Here is a 17,688-nt window from a genome sequence, read left to right as displayed (position 1 = left end):
GTTGGCTTCCCCGTCCGTGACCATGAAACCGCGGGTGACCTTCTGCCCAGCTAGCCACCCATCCACCATGCGGTTCATGGCCTCCGTAATCTCTGCTGCCGTGTGGGACTGGTCCATCACTTGCGTGTGGAGGAGGGCCCAGCAGTAGCCCTCCTTGCCAGTCCCTGTAGTGCTGGATGCTTCCTGCCCCACGGCTGCCCACCAGTGTGTCATCAGGGACAGGTAAGCGTGCATTCCGCCCTCGCTGGACCAAATGTCGGAGGTGAAGTGCACCATCCGTGCCTCTGCCTGGCACAGACGACCCAGCACTAACTCCCTGCAGGAACGGTACAGGGAAGGCACCACCCACCTGCTCAGGGTGGTGCAACACGGCAGCTTATAGTATGGCACCACAAGCGCCATCAGCCTCTTGAAGCCTGCATTGTCGACGAGGCTGAATGGCTGGTCGTCGAACGCCACCATCTCACCGATGCACGTGGTGATCTGGGTGGGCACTGGAAAACACCATCTTGTGGGTCCATACTTCCCCCACCCCATTTCCGGCAGGGTTGCCTGCCTAACCCTTGTGGGGATGGGAGATGAAGAGCTGAGAGTGGCAGTGCCAGCAGCAGCCTTCGGCTTTCCCCTGGAACCAGTCGCCTTGCCCGCCTCTTTCCCCAGCAAGACCAACTGGTGCTGCCTCTGAAGATGCATCTTCATGCTGCTGGTTCCATAATGCCCTGTAGATGAACCCCTGCTTAGGCTGAGTTTGCAGTGGCGACAGACAGCAAAGCGGGGATCCACTCCCACCTCAAAGTGGTCCCACACGATGCTTGTCTTTCGCTTCCATGGTGACACCACCAATTGCCCACCTGAGCTCTCTGGTGTTGCCACAGAAACAGGGGTGGCAGCGGAAGAGGTGTGGGATGAGACTGGGGAGAGAGCCTCGGCCTACTGCTGCTCCTCCTCAGCCCCCACATCCTGGAGGACCACCGCCTCCTCCCCCTCCCCCTCCACTGTGCTGAGGACCTCGTCTAGGTCCATCAGCGGGCTCGTGGGCTCAAAGGATAATGAAGGAGATACTCCTCCTCCTCCTCTAATGGCACTGCTGCCACTTGCCTCTTGAAAAGGGGCACTTTTCCCATTCCCACCCTCAAAAAGAGAACGCCGGGCACAAGTTGCAGAAGAGAGTGGCTCTGCCTACTGCTTGTCCTGCTTCTGTTGCCGAGCAGCCAGCCAAGGAATTGCCCGTTTGATTTTCACAGCAGGAGAGGCAGCCTGCTTACTGGTGCCACCCTGACCCTTGCTGCTTTCAACACGCCTGCTCCCTCTTCTCATGATGACTAATATCTACTACTACTAATATGTATAAGAAGAATAAAATATTAATACTACTAATAATATGTATAAGAATATACTAATATACTACTAAGAATATGTATAAGAATATAAGAATATGTTTAAGAATATTACTAATAAATGTAGGGAAATGGGACAAGAAGTGTGTGTATGCTTTCCCCAAAATGCTCAATCTGTGGCTGTTGCACTTCACAAAAGCAGTGCACACACAGCACACTCACAGTCCAAGTTACACAGAGAAGAAAAAGAGAATAATTTTTTTTGGCATTTTTTTGTATATAGATAGAAGGAAACACAATCAGGCTTTAAGAGAGGGGAGGGGGGAAACGAACCAACCAAACACTACTACTAATATGTATAAGAAGAATAAAATATTAATACTACTAATAATATGTATAAGAATATACTAATATACTACTAAGAATATGTAAAAGAATATAATAATATGTTTAAGAATATTACTAATAAATGTAGGGAAATGGGACAAGAAGTGTGTGTATGTTTTCAAAAAAAAGCTTTCACCTTAAGCAGAAGGAAGATCAAACACAAACAGGCTTTAAGAGAGGGGAGGGGGGGGGACAACCAACCAAACAAACACACACTCCAAAATTTAAAAATAAAGTTTATATTAAATCAAAGTAAGGGAAAAACACAGGGCAAACTAAGCAAAAAGTCAGAAAGAAGCAAACAAACACGCGCCAAGCTAAAATCCTAATCTATCTCCAAAGTACACAGCAGCAGCTAGCTAAGTAGACCCTCTCCCAACGAACGCAAAACCCACAAGACGCTGAGAGCTCTCTGACTGTGAGGGTGACTCTGGCTTAGTCCCTGCCTCAAACGCTGGGATTGGAGGATGATGCTTCATGAGGTGATCAATTCTCATCAGGATTGGGAGTTGAATGTGCCTGTCATCGCTTCAAATAAACCCCGCTGCGCCGCAGCCGGTTTACCCTACCGTTTGTATTGTAAATGTACCTGATTTTTTAAAAAAATATAGCACGCGACCCGCACGACTCAGAGAGCTGAGAGTAATCTCAAAATGACCCCCATCCAGACTCTCTGAGCACAAGAATTTTCAGAACGATAGCTTCAAAAACAACCCAGTTATCCGCGATTATTTTCCGCAATGCAATCCTATGGGCGAAATGTTTCAAGATGGCGATCGGAGCGGTCCGCCTGAAAGAGGAGCTCCAAAAAATGGGCGCTTCTCTTCGCCTTGCTTCTAGGGGTCCGCGGTCCGCTTCTACTCCGCCTCTGGGCAAGGCGGAGCAGGCCAATTCGCTACTGCTTCTACGCTTCTAATCGGAGCGGAGCACATGCCTAAAAATAACCAACCAAAGCATAAAACAGGAAGTGCAGAGCAGACCCACACGGACTACAGCGCACCTCTTGGGTAACAACGTTGTCCACAGGCAACTCTGCAAGTTCTGCCACTCCCCGTGCCACGGAAAAAGCGCGTCTCTCCTGCAGCTGTTCCAGAATTCTTCTGCGCTCATTCTGGAAATTCTCAACAGTGTAACTGCTTAAAATGGCACGATCAATTAAGACAGAAGAATCCTTCAAGGCAGAGCTGAGGGCACTTAGCTTCTTCAAATCTGGCCCAATGTACAAAAGGAGCACAAAAAACAGTAACGAAAAAAGACAGGGCCGCTGCTGAAGACGTGGCGCCATCAGCCCTTCAGAGGCGAGAGCCTTGGGGAAGGAGCAAACGGGGACTCAGAGGTCGGCCGCATCGACCTGCCACCCAGGCCCCTCCTCCTCCTGCTCCTCCTCTGAGCCCCACCCTGGCCAGAAGCACATTGGGCAGCGAGGACAGAGACAGCCACTTCAGTGGCTGTGCCCAAGCAGTGTGGCAACGAGGGACAGGGCCTTTTCGGTGGTGGCCCCCAGACTGTGGAATGATCTCCCTGATGAGGCTCGCCTGGCACCAATGCTGCTATCTTTCCAGCGCCAGGTTAAGACTTTCCTCTTTGCCCAGGCATATGGTGGCACATCCTAATGACCCACATGTTTAGTTTTAATCGGTTTTTAATGCTTTATGTGTGTATGTACTGTGCTTTAGAGTTTTAAATTTTGTATACTTGTTTTTACCTCAATTTTAGAATTTCTATAAACCGCCCAGAGTGCCCTGGCTATGGGAGCGGTATATAAGTGTAATAAATAAATAAATAAATAAATAAATAAATAAAATGTACCACTGGCATCCATGCTGCTTTCCTTTCAGATGCCAGGTGTAAACCTCTTCACGTACCCAAGAGCTAACTTGCCCAAGTGTGCTCCTTTTCATGTGCCAGTTTATTTAAGCACTTCACTGTTTTAATGCATTCCTAATATCTAAAAATTTGTAAACCATCTTGGAATCAGTCTAGAGCAAATGTTTTAAACAAATAAACCACGTCAGGCTGATCAGCAACTGGTGGCCCCAGTCCCTTCCCTTCCCCAAGTGATGAACACAGAGGACAGGGACTGCAGAGGTAGAAGGCTTGGCCTTATATCGAAAGGCACGGGCCTTTCAATGCACTTGCAAACTACTTACTGCTCTGCCAAATTTCTGTTGGTTTCCTATCCCATTTCTGTGCCACAGTCTGTTATGATGATGATGGTGATGATGATGTTCTATTACACTTAAAAGGAGCCCAAATTTGGCAGCTAAAGACTTCTTTAACCCCAGCTTGCCTTTAAGGGCCGCCTGAGGCCAGGCACTGAAAACGACACCCTGGCTGAAGTTAAGCTCCAGTTAAAATCCACAAATGTCAATCCAGCGACTAGGCTACGTGGGCAACACCCACCCACAGGAAACACACACACAAAATGGTCCTTGCCGTGAGGAAGAGCAATGTTGGGAGCTGCAAAAAGCTGAAGGCGTTTTCCTAACTCCTCCTGGGTCCTGCATTGCGGCAGCATCACTTCCAGGAGACATGAAGCCTGTGACTCCACCCAGGGCCTGGGGAGGATGGGAGGCGGCACATCATGTGTGGCTGGAAGCTGTGGAAAGACCACCTGAAGTAAGCGAGGTGGGCTGCAGAACACTCCTGCCCACCACCCGGACTTCAGGCCAGGGACATATTTAGGCAACTTGTGCGAACAGCCACCCTCAGCAACAGAGGTTTAGGAAATTAGGGGCTTTGCTAGACCTACCAGGTGTTCCGTCGTTGAGGAGCGGTGAAAGCGGATTTTCCCATTCAGCCGTGACGCCTCATGCTCCACACCTGCCTTCGATTTGTGGCGGAAGTTTGCGCCGGTTGTGCTGCTGCTGCCGCGAGCCCGGTTGCGCAGCCACACCGGCCTGATTGCCGCGGCTTTTTTTTCCGCTCGCTGCACGGTTTGCGCACGTCCGAAAGACCGCAAACTTGCGCAGCCGTCAGCGATGCCGCCACTGGCCCCGGCGGCAGCAGCGGCGGCGGCAGCGGCGGCAGTGCCAGTGCCAGCTGAAGTGCTGCTGCTGCTGTTGAGGGTCAACATTGATGCGCTCACTTCCTGATGGGGTCGTGGCGGGTGTCATATGACCCGAGGTCAATCGTCTGCATGGGCACTCTGTGCCTACATCTCCCATCATGCCTTTGAGGTGTCGGCGGCGATGACCGCCTCTGTGCCCTGTGCCCCATCCCAAGGAGCCAACCCACATCTGGCCGTAGCCATGGCAGCAGCCCACAAACAGCTCTGCCCTCTGCCAGCCTGGTACCCACACTAACAGGCAGCGTACAGCACCGCCATTATGCGGCCACGGTAGCTGCCCACCGCAAGGAGTCACCAGCCACTTTTCCGGTCCTCCGGTCCTGCGCAAACTGTCACTGGGGGAGTAAAAAAAAAAAGGCCCAGCTGGCGGACTGCGCGCAAATGGCGGAGGCGGCTTGACCGAAGCCGCTGACCACTCCCCCTTAGCACGCCTTTTCCTGCCCAGTGCGGACCGCAGTGACCTCACATCCTCCCACACGTACTCCGAATTACCGCGGGACGCCAGGAAAAGGCGCACTAGAACTCACTTTTTTAAAGTCGGGAGAAAGAGGCTTCACCGCAGGATAACGGCGGATCCTCGTGAACGTCATCTGGAAGCCTCGGCGTGACTGCGGAAGGTAACGCGCGCTACAGCCTCGTCTAGTAACGCCCTAGGAGTTGTACACACCAGGAAAGGTGTGGTGTGTGGGTGTTAACTGTTCTTCATCTGGTAAAATTAAACTCACGATCAAAAGAACACAACTAAGGAAACAGGCTCAGTAGACTTCGGGCCTGTTCAGAGGACATGCGAAGCCACGGTTAGGCCGTCGACCCTCTTGCAGCAAGTGGTGAGTGCGTGTTTAAACCGTGGTTACATAGCCACCATGGTTAGGAATGGTTCACACAACATGCTAAGCCATGATGTTTACCTCAAAATGCTTAACCACCGTGGTTTAGCATGCCGGCGAAACAGGGTCAATGCCTCTCCCTTTAGGAATCCCTCCGCTGGATCCCAAAGAATAGGATCGTGGCCCATGTTTTACCCCATGTAATGTATGCAGGACCTCCTCCTGGTGGATGTATCTGTCAGGAACAAAGATTGCGCCAATGCACGCCTCTTGTCCTGCCTGCCTCATTCCTCTCCCTAAGCGCAGGACAAACATGCGACTCAGCAGCAGCAGCAGCAGCTTCGCCTAACTGGTTGATTCTCTCCCCCCCCCCCCCCATCCCAGACAGGGCTGGAATTAGAGTAACAAAAGGCCTAAGAGGCTAAGAAGAGGAACGGGCCTGTTGCAAAAAATAAATATGATAAAATCAAACCAATTATCTAACATTAACAAATGTATCTGAATCAAACACAAAAATCTTCACCATAAATCATTTACTACACATTTCTTCAAACAAACTTTTATATATGCTTTCTTCTTTCTCCCACTTCCTCATCTTAAACCTTAATAAACCTTTTATAAATTGGACTCATAGTTTGATCACTCAAGGAATATTCTGCCATGTGCCAGATCGCTTGGTTTCTCCTACAGGCTTTCATTCATTGAAGAAGAAAGGGGAAACGGGTGAGGTTCACTCTGGGGTGTCTCTTCTCCCACTGAGAGGCAGCATAGTGTAGTGGTTACAGTGTTAGACTGGGACTAGGGAGAATCAGGTTCAAGTCCGCATTTGGCCATGAAGCTTACAGGGTGGCGCTGGGCCTGGCGCGGACTCTCAGCCTAACCTGCCTCATGGGTGGGATCGGGAGGGGCACCGACAGCGGGGTATCAATGCGACCAATAATTATTTAAAAAGCAACCATCTGTAGTTTCGAGGATCTTCTCACCACAGAAGCCAAATTGTCTTAGAGCGCTGGTAGAATTTAAGAGAGAAGCAGCATGGCACTCAGCCCATCGAACACCTGCAGCTTTCACAACAATATACAAAGCAGAGGCACCAGAATCTGCCTCCGCTGTTAAAGACTTGGGTGTTTTTGAAAGCTTCATCAAGTGAATTAAGCTTCTGCTTACTTCTGAAATGCTGGCTTGGAATGCAAGGAGCCTGGCTTGGGCTTCGTGGTAGTTTTTGAAGTCCATGCACAATTTGTACACCTCCAGCAGCAGCAGCAGAGGGGAATCCTTCATACAGTAAACATACATACTAGGGATGTGCTCCGCTTCTAATCGGACCGGAGAAGCAGGAGCGGAGCGGGGGGCTTCACCTGCCCTTAAGGCGGAGGCGAAGAGGATTGCGGGGCCGGCGGAGCGTGGCAAAGAGGATCGAGGTGAAGGCGGATCCTTTGCCTCAATCCGGAGCTCCGCCGGAAAGGTAAGTGGGGTTTACCAGGCCCTGCCACTGTAGCCCATGCGGCGACGGCGGCAGGGCCCGGTAAGCCCCCTCCCACCCTCCTCTCCCTTACCTGCCTCCGTCGGCGGTCCGTCGGCATCTTCAATTGAGCCCGCGGCCCAGACCTCCTGGTGGAACCGCGGGCTCAATTGAAGACGCCGATGGACCGCCGACGGAGGCAGGTAAGGCCCCCCTCTCCCTTGATCCCTTACCGGGCTCTGCCGCTGGGACTGCCTTGAGTCTCGGTGTGCATATGTATCCCTGGACAAGCTATCATGGTGGCGAGTTTGAGGTTTCTAAAGTGCAAATTGACAGAGCTATCAAAAGGGGTGTTAATGGGGAGCCCGGTTTTCATAAATTCCCCAAAAATCAGGGGATGATGGGACTGCCTTGAGTCTGGGCATGCATGTGTATCCCTGGACAAACTTTCATGGTGGCGAGTTTGAGGTTTCTAAAGTGCAAATTGACAGAGCTATGGAAAGGGGTGTGAATGGGGTGCCCGGTTTTCATAAATTCCCCAAAAATCAGGGGATGATGGGACTGCCTTGAGTCTGGGCATGCATGTGTATCCCTGGACAAACTTTCATGGTGGCGAGTTTGAGGTTTCTAAAGTGCAAATTGACAGAGCTATCGAAAGGGGTGTGAATGGGGTGCCCGGTTTTCATAAATTCCCCAAAAATCAGGGGATGATGGGATTGCCTTGAGTCTTGGTGTGCGTTTGTATCCCTGGACAAGCTATCATGGTGGCGAGTTTGAGATTTTTAACGTGCAAATTGACGGAGCTATGGAAAGGGGTGTGAATGGGGTGCCTGGTTTTCATAAATTCCCCAAAAATCAGGGGATGATGGGATTGCCTTGGCGTGCATGTGAGGTGTGCATGTGAGGTGTCATGGTGCCAAACTTGAGGTTTCTAACTTTAACAGAAAAAAAGTTGTATACTTTTTTATCTTAATGCAAGCCTATGGGGGGGGGGGAAAACGGAGCTCCGATCCAGATCCGGAGCTCCGAGCGGAGCGGAGCGGACATAGGCGGAGCGGGGGTGGGGTGGAGCGGCCCGTTCCGCAAATCGCGGATCTGGAAGAGAAGCGGAGCGGGGGGGTCCGTGCACACCCCTAGTTATTTTCCATCTCTAACCAAAGTAGAATTGGAAAGTGGCATAGAGACGTTACCTGCTTTATGCAGAGAGACACTTAACTTGTGTCCTCAATTTCCATGTCGTTAAGATTTCCTTTGGTTCTCGTTGTTGAGAAGGGATTGAGAAATGTTTTAACCGGTCTTTTGCAGGTGCTCCAAAATATACACCTCTTGAAACAGATTGGCCATTGGTATCAAAAGCGGACGAGGATCGAGTTCTGGAAAAAGTGTCACGAAAGCTACGTGAGAAAGGCCATCTCTCACCCAGCAGCCTCTGCTTTCTTCTTGGCTCAGGCGGACGTTTTGTCCTCTGAGTCCTTGGGCGATGAGAGAGCATCGAGGGTCCTTGAGAGGCAACTTTTGCTTACCTTGGCTGGACACTGGCTAGCTAAAAGTGACCCAATTCCACTCGATGAGCTTGAGCATATTGAAAGAGAAATTTGGCTTTGCCGCATCACACAACAGACTCTGAGCCAGGGCACGGGGCAGGTCAAGCAGAGATTCTCTCACCAGATTTCCATGAGTGGCGAACTGTCCTTTGACTCCTTAGCCAAGGAGTTCTCCTTTTCTAAGCTAGCTGCTTTAAATGTGCCCAAGTACTTGCAGCTTGAGAGTTTGCCTTCCCAAGATGCACTGCACGCCATGCTTTCTGAGGCCGAATTGGAATCGCTGAGTTTGCTAATCGGGCACCTTCTGGATGAGGGCAGTGAGCACGAGGCCAGCCGCGTTTGCCGGTATTTTAACTTCTACAGTAGAGACGTCTCCTTGGTCTTGCACTGCAGAGCGCTGGCTTCTGGAGAAACCCCTCAAAGCTGGTTTCACCCAGATATCCAAGCTGTCCTTGCAGCGCAAGAAAAAGAGGAAAGCAAGGGCAAGAGAAACGGAGCAGAGGGCTCTCAGAAGAAACGACTGCAGAGCAGTGAGCAGCTGTAGCCCAGGGATGTCGGAGTCCCACCAGGTGTCCCTCTCGGAGTTCTGCACACCCCTCATTCGCAACGTATTCCTTTCTGCCAGCCATTGTGTGGGGGAGGATCAGTGTTGTTCTATCACAGAGCAGTTGGGTGTGATGGGTTGTTGCCACCGGCCATTCTTAGAAATGTTTCCATCATAGAACTCCAGTTCAGAGTTTGTAATTCAGACTTTTCAGAATTGGTGTGATCTTTGTTTCTTCAGGAATGGCTAGAGAGAAATGGGCGGGGTGGGGGGCACTTGACAATTGAAGATCTCTGAGCATTTTAGATCCTCCCTTGCTTTGAAGCTCATTAGCATTGTCCAACCTTCAGTTGGTTCTTTCTGTAAATTGTGACCTGCAATTCCTGCAGGATTTGTCTTGATTCATCAGTCTTCTGGACGTGGTTGTTCCTTGCTTCCTGAAGTCTTGCATTTATTTTCAGCCTCCAGCCTAGAGTGGCGGTCTTTGGTGGAGGCGATGTGCCCACCCCAGGAGGTTGTAGGTAGCCTGCAGGCTCTCATTGCAGAGTGTGTACATGGGCGGAACTACTGCAGGCAGGTCCTCTGCCTGTATGACCTGTCCAAGGAATGTCTGGACACATGTTTGGAGCCGCCTGGGGCGGGCGCTCCAGAAAGCATAGGAATTTCCCCGAGCATCTTGCCTGTCCGTTTGGCATGGGGTCAGGGTGGGGTGGGGGTTCTCCCAGGCGGCAGGTGCTTCAGGATTGGCCTCCCCCGTCCTTCTCCGTGGTGCTCTGCAGGAGCTGGGCTGTTCCTTCGGTGAGATCTCCGCCCATGATTCTGAGAAGCTGCTTCGGGTGATCCTGTCCTCCCAGCAGCCAGACAGGGGCAAGAAGGCCCAGGCCTTCCTCACCACCCAGGGGCTGGAGCCAGAGATGGTGGCGGAGCTCGTGGCTGAGGAAGTCACCCGAGAAGTGCTGGTGCCTTTGCAAGGAAGAGGTGTGTATGGGCGAGTGGGGGCTCCAGTTCATAGGCCCATAGAATAGTCGAGTTGGAAGGGGCCTGTAAGGTCATCAAGTCCAACCCCCTGCTCAATGCAGGAGCCCACCTTAAAGCATCTCTGGCAGAGGGTTCTCACTGCTGTTGGTCTGTTTGCTCCGTTCCAGGCAGTTGATTGCCAAACTCTGGGAGTCTGGCTGACGTTGTGCCTCTTGATACCAACCAAAACATTGTAGTGGCCCTTTTTCGATGCTGCGTTACGTTGTCAGCTCACGTTCAGGCTGCCATCCACTGTGACTGCCTGCACCCCATCCCACCCTCTTTACATCATCATCACCACCACCATCATCCAATTATTTATTACTGGACATCTTTCTCAGACCCAAAGCATCTTACAACAAGAATGAAAATACTTTTAAAAATTAAAATAATAAGTCACTGCTTCTGCCATGGCCATGGCATTTAAATGGCTTTCTTGGGCCAAGGGCAGAGCTCGTGCAACTTATGGGGGAAGAACTCCTAAACTTGCGAGAGGAGAGGCTGCCTTCGTGGCCCAGGTGCTCAGCGGAGGAATGTGCTGTGGCCGCTATGTCATTCTGGGCCTGCTGTCTGTACAGGGGAAAAGCAAGTCTTAAATCCAGCAGAGGAGAGCGAGGCGTTCCTGCAGTTGGCCAAACTGTGCCAGGACCCCACCCTGGTTGGCGTGAAGCTATTGGATAAAATTTCATCTGTCCCTCACGGGGAGCTTGCCTGCAGTAAGTGTTTATCTCTGGACGTCCAGTAATGTCACGCTTACGAGGACTTGGGTCTTGTGACTAAGACGGCTACCCCAAACATGCGCACTTGGCCACAGATCTCGTCGCAGTCCCTGGGACGTCATGTCCGAGTACACATAGATACGACTGTGCTGTAGGAGCGACCTCGTGTCCTGTCCTTTTGCTCTCTTTGCGTGGTGGACATCTGGGAAATGCGATGCCAGGAGCTGCATTCGTGGAGGCCTCGGTTCACATGCTGCTGCAGTTCCCCAGGCTGCACGTGTGTCTAGGGAGCAGTGCAGGTTTACCGCTTGAGCCCTTTGAGAATGTGCGAACATTCCCAGAAGGGGAAAGCGGTGGTCTCCATCTCTGACCTTCATGACTCAAGCCTGGGAACTGGGTCTCTGGGTCTCCCACAGCTGAGAGGTTGGCTGCTGGGGGTCCCATTCAGCAGACAGTAACAAGGCAGGGACTTAAATCCCGCTCTTTGGCTTTTGGGCCACATGAACTCTGTTTTAAGCAAAATGCTTACTGATGGGAGCCCCCATTCCTCCCTCCCTTAGCTACAGAGCTCCTGATCCTCGCCCATAATTGCTTCAGCCTCACGTGTCATATGGAAGGGATTATTCGCGTTCTCCAAGCTACCCGAACGCTCACAGACGAACACTTAGCACCCAGTGAAGAATACGGCCTTGTGGGATGTAGAGACGGCGGCGGTGGCGGCAGCCCCAAAAGCACCCCGTGGAGGATGTTGAGCAGCTGCGGTGCCCCTTCCTCCCCCTGGTCTTTGGGGTTTTAGAGCGGCAGGCTGTTGTGGCTCCCACTGATTCCCGGAGCTCCGCTGTCTCCCTCACTGAGCAGGGAAGGCCGTGGCAAGGCAGACGCTCGCCTGCCCGCGCCTGTGAAGGGTGGCCTGTGCTCCGACACAGGTCTTGTTCTGTTGTGCTGCAGGTTGACTTACGCCAGCAAGCGTCCTGCAGTGTCTCTCGTGAGAAGCAGTGCCAGGAGTCGGGCCTTGTGTGTGGAAGCGAGTGGCTCTCCACTGGTCTGGTGAGAGAGCAGCCATTGCTTCCTCCTGGCCTTGCGTTCGTTTCTTCCGTTGCTCAGTCTCTCAGCTGGGGAGTTCTTGCCTGCAGCTGGGAGGTGTCCATAGTGTCTGGAACCCCACTGAAATGGGGGAAGTGGCTGGTCAGTGGCATTCCACAGGCAGGGACTCTGTCCCAAGTGGAAGAGTGGGGCTGTCATGACACAGCACTGCTCCAACGGCAACGTGTGGGGTGACGTTTTGTGGGTTCTGAAGCTCAAGCTCTTTTCTCTCCCCAAAGGTTCGACCTCACTGGCATCGGCAGGTACAACGAGATGACCTACATCTTTGACTTGCTGCATGAGAAGCACCACTTTGAGGTGCTAATGAGAAAGAAGTTGGACCCGGTGGGTACAAACAACAGAATCCACCCTTCCCAGTCCAAGAGTTCCAAATTGTAGAACCTCCAGTGCCTTTGTTCTGCTTGTTTCCCTCTTCCAAAATAACCGCCCCAGTCCCTGCATTCCCACGACATGTTGCCCCGTGCTACCGAACTCTCCATCACTTGCCCATGCCCTCACCCTTGAAGGCAGGGGTGGGCAACCTCTGGCCCTCCAGGTGTATTTGGCCTACAGTTCCCCTCCCTCCGCCTTAGCCAGCAGAGCCAGTGATGAGGGACGGCAGGACTTGGAGACCTGGATATCTGCTGGAGGACCACAAGTTGCCCCACCCCCGTCTTAAGGGCAGGTTTTTCTTGCCACCTTTACGCTCCTTCACAAGCGACTGTGAGGCCTGGCGTTGCTGTTGGAGGGCTCTGCTCAGCGCCAGAGCTCACTTGCCCTGAGGATTGGCGCTGGCCAGGTCCCAAGCCACGCGCTGCCTTCACTCTCCGCCCCTCCCTCTTTGGCAGAGCGGGACCCTCAAGACAGCGCTGCTGGACTACATCAAGCGCTGCCGCCCAGGAGACAGCGAGAAGCACAACATGATCGCCCTCTGCTTCAGCATGTGCCGGGAGATTGGGGAGAACCACGAGGCGGCAGCCAAGGTCCAGCTGAAGCTCATTGAATCCCAGCCTTGGGGTAAATTGCCGCTCGTCCCGGGGAGCCCCGGGCGGGAGCCACCCGGACCTGGAAACGGTGGGATGTCTGAGGTGTTCGATCTCAGGTGGAGGAGGAGGAGGTGCCGTGGGGGTGGGTTTGAGGGGGTGGGGGTGGGGGTGGGGGAGCGTGTGTCCCCTGACACAGAGTAGGTCCCCTGACACAGAGCAGGCGGCATCGCTGCCCACCGTGGTCATACAATCACCCTGCTCTCTCCTTTCCAGAGGAGTGCCTTCAGAACACAGCCCTTTTCACGTACCTGATGCAAGAACTATCACACCACAGAACACATGGAGCAAACACTTCACAGCTCCCCTTTAAATTGAAACCTGTTGGACTACCACTCCCAGCATCTATTCCCATGCTGGCTGGGGCTGATGGGAGCTGAGGGCTACAGGCTCCCATCACTATTTTAAACCTTCATCCAGCCCCATTCAGTGTTCCATTTTACCTTGGAATAGCTCTCAGCAGCGTCGATAAAGAGGGTTAGGGCTTTCATCAAGAGCTTCTTCAGGTGTGGCACGTTCTGTTACGAAGGAGCTCCGCCTTGCTGCCACTTTAAGTATATGCTTAGCACTTAGACTCTAGAAAATCCAGTGTGCCTGAGTAGGTGCATCAAGCAAAGGCGTGGAGACCTGGAGCATAAACACTGACTCTTGTGGCTGCCTTTCTACCCACACAGGATGCGAAGAGGTGCGAGAACCTCTGGGCATACGCTCATGCTTTACGCTCTGCCTAGTCCTTTTGCACACAGCCACCCTGGGCTCACCCATTATTATTATTATTATTATTATTATTATTATTATTATTATTATTATTTATTTATTTATTTATATAGCACCATCAATGTACATGGTGCTGTACAGAGTAAAACAGTAAATAGCAAGACCCTGCCGCATAGGCTTACAATCTAATAAAATCATAGTAAAACAATAAGGAGGGGAAGAGAATGCAAACAGGTACAGGGTAGGGTAAGCAGGCACAGGGTAGGGTAAAACTAACAGTAGAAAGTAACAGTAGAATTGGCCCGTCGGAGCCAAGCAATGGTAGACCACTACGCCAGAGAACTATTCCTATCGGTAAAGCATTAGCATTAGTGAAGGTCAGTGACCCTCCATCCAGGATTTGCAGAAGAACTCCCATTGTGTCTGAAGGGGAGAACTAGCTCAGGCCCTCGTTGTTACTTTCGGCTTCGCATGCTGCACCTTTGGTGGTGGGGAAAAACCCTCCTATTTGCAGCTCCAAATCACAGTCTGCTCTGCCCATGCAAATCCAAACCTGGTGTCCGGTATGTATCCAGTTGCCCTGTTGCAGCCTTCCCAACCTGGTGCTGTCCAGATGGTTTGGACTACAGCTCCCACTGACCATTTCTGACCATTGCCCATGCTGGCTGGGGCTGGTGACAGTTAGTCCAAAGATCTGGAGCGCAACAGGTTGGGAATAATGATAATTTTATTTCTTACCTGCCTCTCCGTTTGGATCAAGGTGGGGAACAACAGTAAGTATAAAATACTGATTAAAAACATAGTATACACTGTTAAAACATCCTAAAAACATCCTAAGACTCCACTGGATATGCCTGAGATCCGTCTTTATAGCTTTCTTAAATGCTAAAAGACTGTTAAGTTGACGAATCTCCTCCGGCAGGCCATGCCACAGTCTGGGAGAAGCAGAAGAGGTCCTCTGGGTAATACATGTCAGCCTAATTTTGGCTCACTGATGGAAATTCTTCCCAGAGAACCTGAGTGTGCGAGGTGGATTGTACAGGTGAAGGTGACCCCGCAGGTAGCCTGGACCCAAACCAAGGCTGTCCTGTTGCAGTTAGGTGCAGTGACTGCAGCTGCTTCCTCCTTGCTTACCTGACTCCTTTCTCTTCATCCTTCCTCTTTGAGGACTTCTGTGTGCGTCAGTCCTTGCGCTGCAAGAGGCTGACAAAGCTCATTACGCTGCAGCTCCACTTCCTGAACACCAACCCCAAAACCAAGCTGATCAACCTGAGCCAGAAGAGCCTGCTGGAATGTGCCATGTCCCTGCCCAGGTTCTACCCGGTGACGAAGAGGACAGGAGAGCTTTCACCATCGGGAACAGCTTACAGCTATTGTTGGATCTTGAGTATTTTTCCTTGCAAGAGCTTGATTGGAGCTCGGTCCTGTTGTGGGCCCAGACACTTTCCTTGTTCTTTCTGAGAGCCTGGCTACTTTTCATGCTGAATGTGACATGCAGTCAGGATCTCAGTACGATGGACAGAGAGCCTTAGGGGGCAGAGTCCTTTTGTTGGCAGGGGGCAGCGTGCAGCTCCTAGCATGCTCCTGCTCCTGCTCCAACTGGGATCTCTTCCCTCTCCACTCCCAATCTCTCGCTAGGCGGCAGTCGTGGCTGAGGCCTATGACTTCGTTCCGGACTGGGCTGAAGTCCTGTATCAGCAAGTGATTGTAAAGGAGGACTTCAGCTACCTGGAGGAGTGCAAGCAGCGTGGCCTGCTCAAGGCGAGCACCTTTGAGGAAATGGCCCAGGAGTAAGTCCTCTGCAACCAAGTGAACCATTTGAAGCCCAATTCTCCAGTGGGGAGACTTCTCCCAAATCAGGTTTTCTGTATCATTGGGATACTGGCTTCATGTCTTCAAGTCCTTCAGAGTACGTACTGAAAGGGGGTAGATCTCATTCTTTCGGCACTAGGTTGAACTAATGGAGAGGCTGGCCGTAGGATGAAAGCAGAGGGGGTGAGGACATCTGTTAACAGTATGACCATCTCTTTCAGGTTCAAGCAGCGTGCAGGCAATGAACCGGCTCTAAAAAACCTGAAGAAGCTGTTGACCTATTGTGATGATATCGATGTGTATTACAAGCTAGCTTATGACAACCAGTTCTACGACGTAGTGAACATGCTTCTGAAGGATTTCCACATTGGCAAGAACACACGTGAAATAATAAAATGGTTCTTTGCTTTCTGACCTACATTGATAGTGGAGGAATGTCTCAAAGGTGCAAAGGTGATCTTAGGACTTTGCACTGCTTTTAGGTCTAACTTTTGTGTCATTAAACTTTATTACTAAATTTATTATTCGGGTTATGAACGGAACAGCGGAGTCTTAAAAGACAGAGACTACAATCCTGTTGTAGAACTCCATTAAATTTTACTGATCGTATTGCTTCGTGACTCCTCTGTCTCAAAGATACATTTCTCCCAAATCATTTTAAATTCCTTTTACTGTATGGTGGTTAAAACTACTGTTAAGCCAAGAGCAAGTAACACACTGGCCAAATGTCAACGCCAGATTCAGGTTGTCTCTGGCCAGCGCAGTGTTGAAGTCCAGTGCGCATGCAACATTTACACATGCGCACCCTTCAGCCCTTATTTGCCAACTGTGAAATTCCCCCAGCAATTCATCTCAGATACAAGGGAATTGAAATAACACTTTTTCCAAGGAGATACAACAGAAAGAAATCATGTAATTTTGTTTTATTTAACGGCTGTAGCTCTCAAGCGTGTTAAATTAAATTGCTATAACAAAGTCAGAGGTGTGGCCTTTCTTGTTGCTGTTCTCGTTCTGCTTTTACATATCTGTGGTTGGCTTATCTCAGCACAGCTACAATCCACAGAAAATGTGCGTAAGTGGGAGCCCAGCTGCCCCTGGCATCGCTACATCGCCTCTGAGCTCCATCTTCCTCCCCTGCATAGTTCAGCTGTTTCATGCAAGGCTTTCACAGCAGATCACTCTAGGACCTGCCAAAAATGCCTCTCCAAGGCAGGCTTGCCTCTGGTGCGGATGTGATATTTACTCTGCACATGATCCCACCCCCATCCTGTCCTCTGAGTTTGAGCCAGAATCTGTTGGGAGCCGGAAGCCTCCTACCACTACTAGCACCACAACCAGCAAGAGCGTGGAAAGCGGCACTTCCAGGGATTGGCCCACAATGGTGGAGTTCCAGTCATGTCGTGAGTCGCCAAGGGCTGGGAATGAAGTCTTTGGAGACGTTTCTGAGCTGTCTGCTTGCTTCGGGGGGTGGAGTGGGGTGGGCCACGGAATGAGTCCACCTCTTCAGTTGGTGCTGGGACCTGTGCATGTGTCATCCCGTGAGGGCTGCCTCCAGTGAGATGGCTCATAATTGGAATGGCAATATTCAAAGAACTGGGTATGTTGGCCTTGAGAAGAGAAAGATGGGGAGGGTTAGATAGCACTTTTCAAGTACCTAAAGCATTGTCACACAAAGGAGGCCAAAACATGTTCTCTGTCATCCAAGTGCGGATTCTGGCTGAATAACAGGGAAATTTCTCTACTGGTTAGAGCAGTCAGAGAATGGAACCAACTGTCTTGGGAGGCAATGGGCTCCCTATCACTGGTGTAGTCAACCAGAGACTGGACCACCATCTGGCAGCGATGCTCTAAGAGGGATTCCTGCACTGGCGCTGAGGAGTGGGTCGAACGCCCTGGCCTAGAAAGCCCCTTCCAGTTCTATGATGCAGCCTGGGGAATGAACTAGGGCGTGGCAGTGTTGGGCCTCAGTGGAGGGCCCCCAGAGCCACCGCCCCCCCCCCCCCGCCCGCCCTATGTATTCTATTTTTAATTTGACCAATAACAGATGTTCTTTGGGCAGATTACAAACAGAATAAAATATAATGCAGAAAACAAAGGGTGTAGGAACCAATCTTTTTAAAATATAT

At 51.2% G+C, this 17,688-nt stretch overlaps 1 protein-coding gene across 1 annotated transcript; it reads left to right on the top strand.

Moving 5' to 3' along the window:
* Positions 1 to 8,316: 8,316 nt before the first annotated feature.
* Positions 8,317 to 16,104, top strand: LOC134409326 (spatacsin-like). Its single transcript, XM_063142035.1, has 10 exons — positions 8,317 to 9,157; positions 9,633 to 9,773; positions 9,949 to 10,149; positions 10,767 to 10,904; positions 11,468 to 11,605; positions 12,211 to 12,335; positions 12,839 to 13,007; positions 14,978 to 15,237; positions 15,389 to 15,540; positions 15,784 to 16,104. Exons 1-10 carry the CDS (start codon positions 8,317 to 8,319, stop codon positions 15,974 to 15,976), a joined length of 2,358 nt encoding a protein of 785 aa, XP_062998105.1. The 3' UTR covers positions 15,977 to 16,104.
* The last annotated feature ends 1,584 nt before the right edge of the window (positions 16,105 to 17,688 follow it).

The sequence above is a fragment of the Elgaria multicarinata genome, chromosome 15 (genome assembly GCF_023053635.1).
Source record: "Elgaria multicarinata webbii isolate HBS135686 ecotype San Diego chromosome 15, rElgMul1.1.pri, whole genome shotgun sequence".
In the NCBI taxonomy this organism is placed as follows: Eukaryota; Metazoa; Chordata; class Lepidosauria; order Squamata; family Anguidae; genus Elgaria; species Elgaria multicarinata.
Note: the sequence above shows the minus strand (reverse complement) of the source record. Positions and strands in the feature narration are given on the sequence as shown.

Excerpts from the sequence above, each read along its gene's own strand:
- LOC134409326 (XM_063142035.1), top strand. The coding sequence starts at position 8,317 with ATGTCGTTAAGATTTCCTTTGGTTCTCGTTGTTGAGAAGGGATTGAGA. Across the intron at positions 9,774-9,948 it reads CTGCCTGTATGACCTGTCCA|AGGAGCTGGGCTGTTCCTTC; the intron begins AGGAATGTCTGG and ends GTGGTGCTCTGC. Across the intron at positions 15,541-15,783 it reads TTTGAGGAAATGGCCCAGGA|GTTCAAGCAGCGTGCAGGCA; the intron begins GTAAGTCCTCTG and ends CATCTCTTTCAG.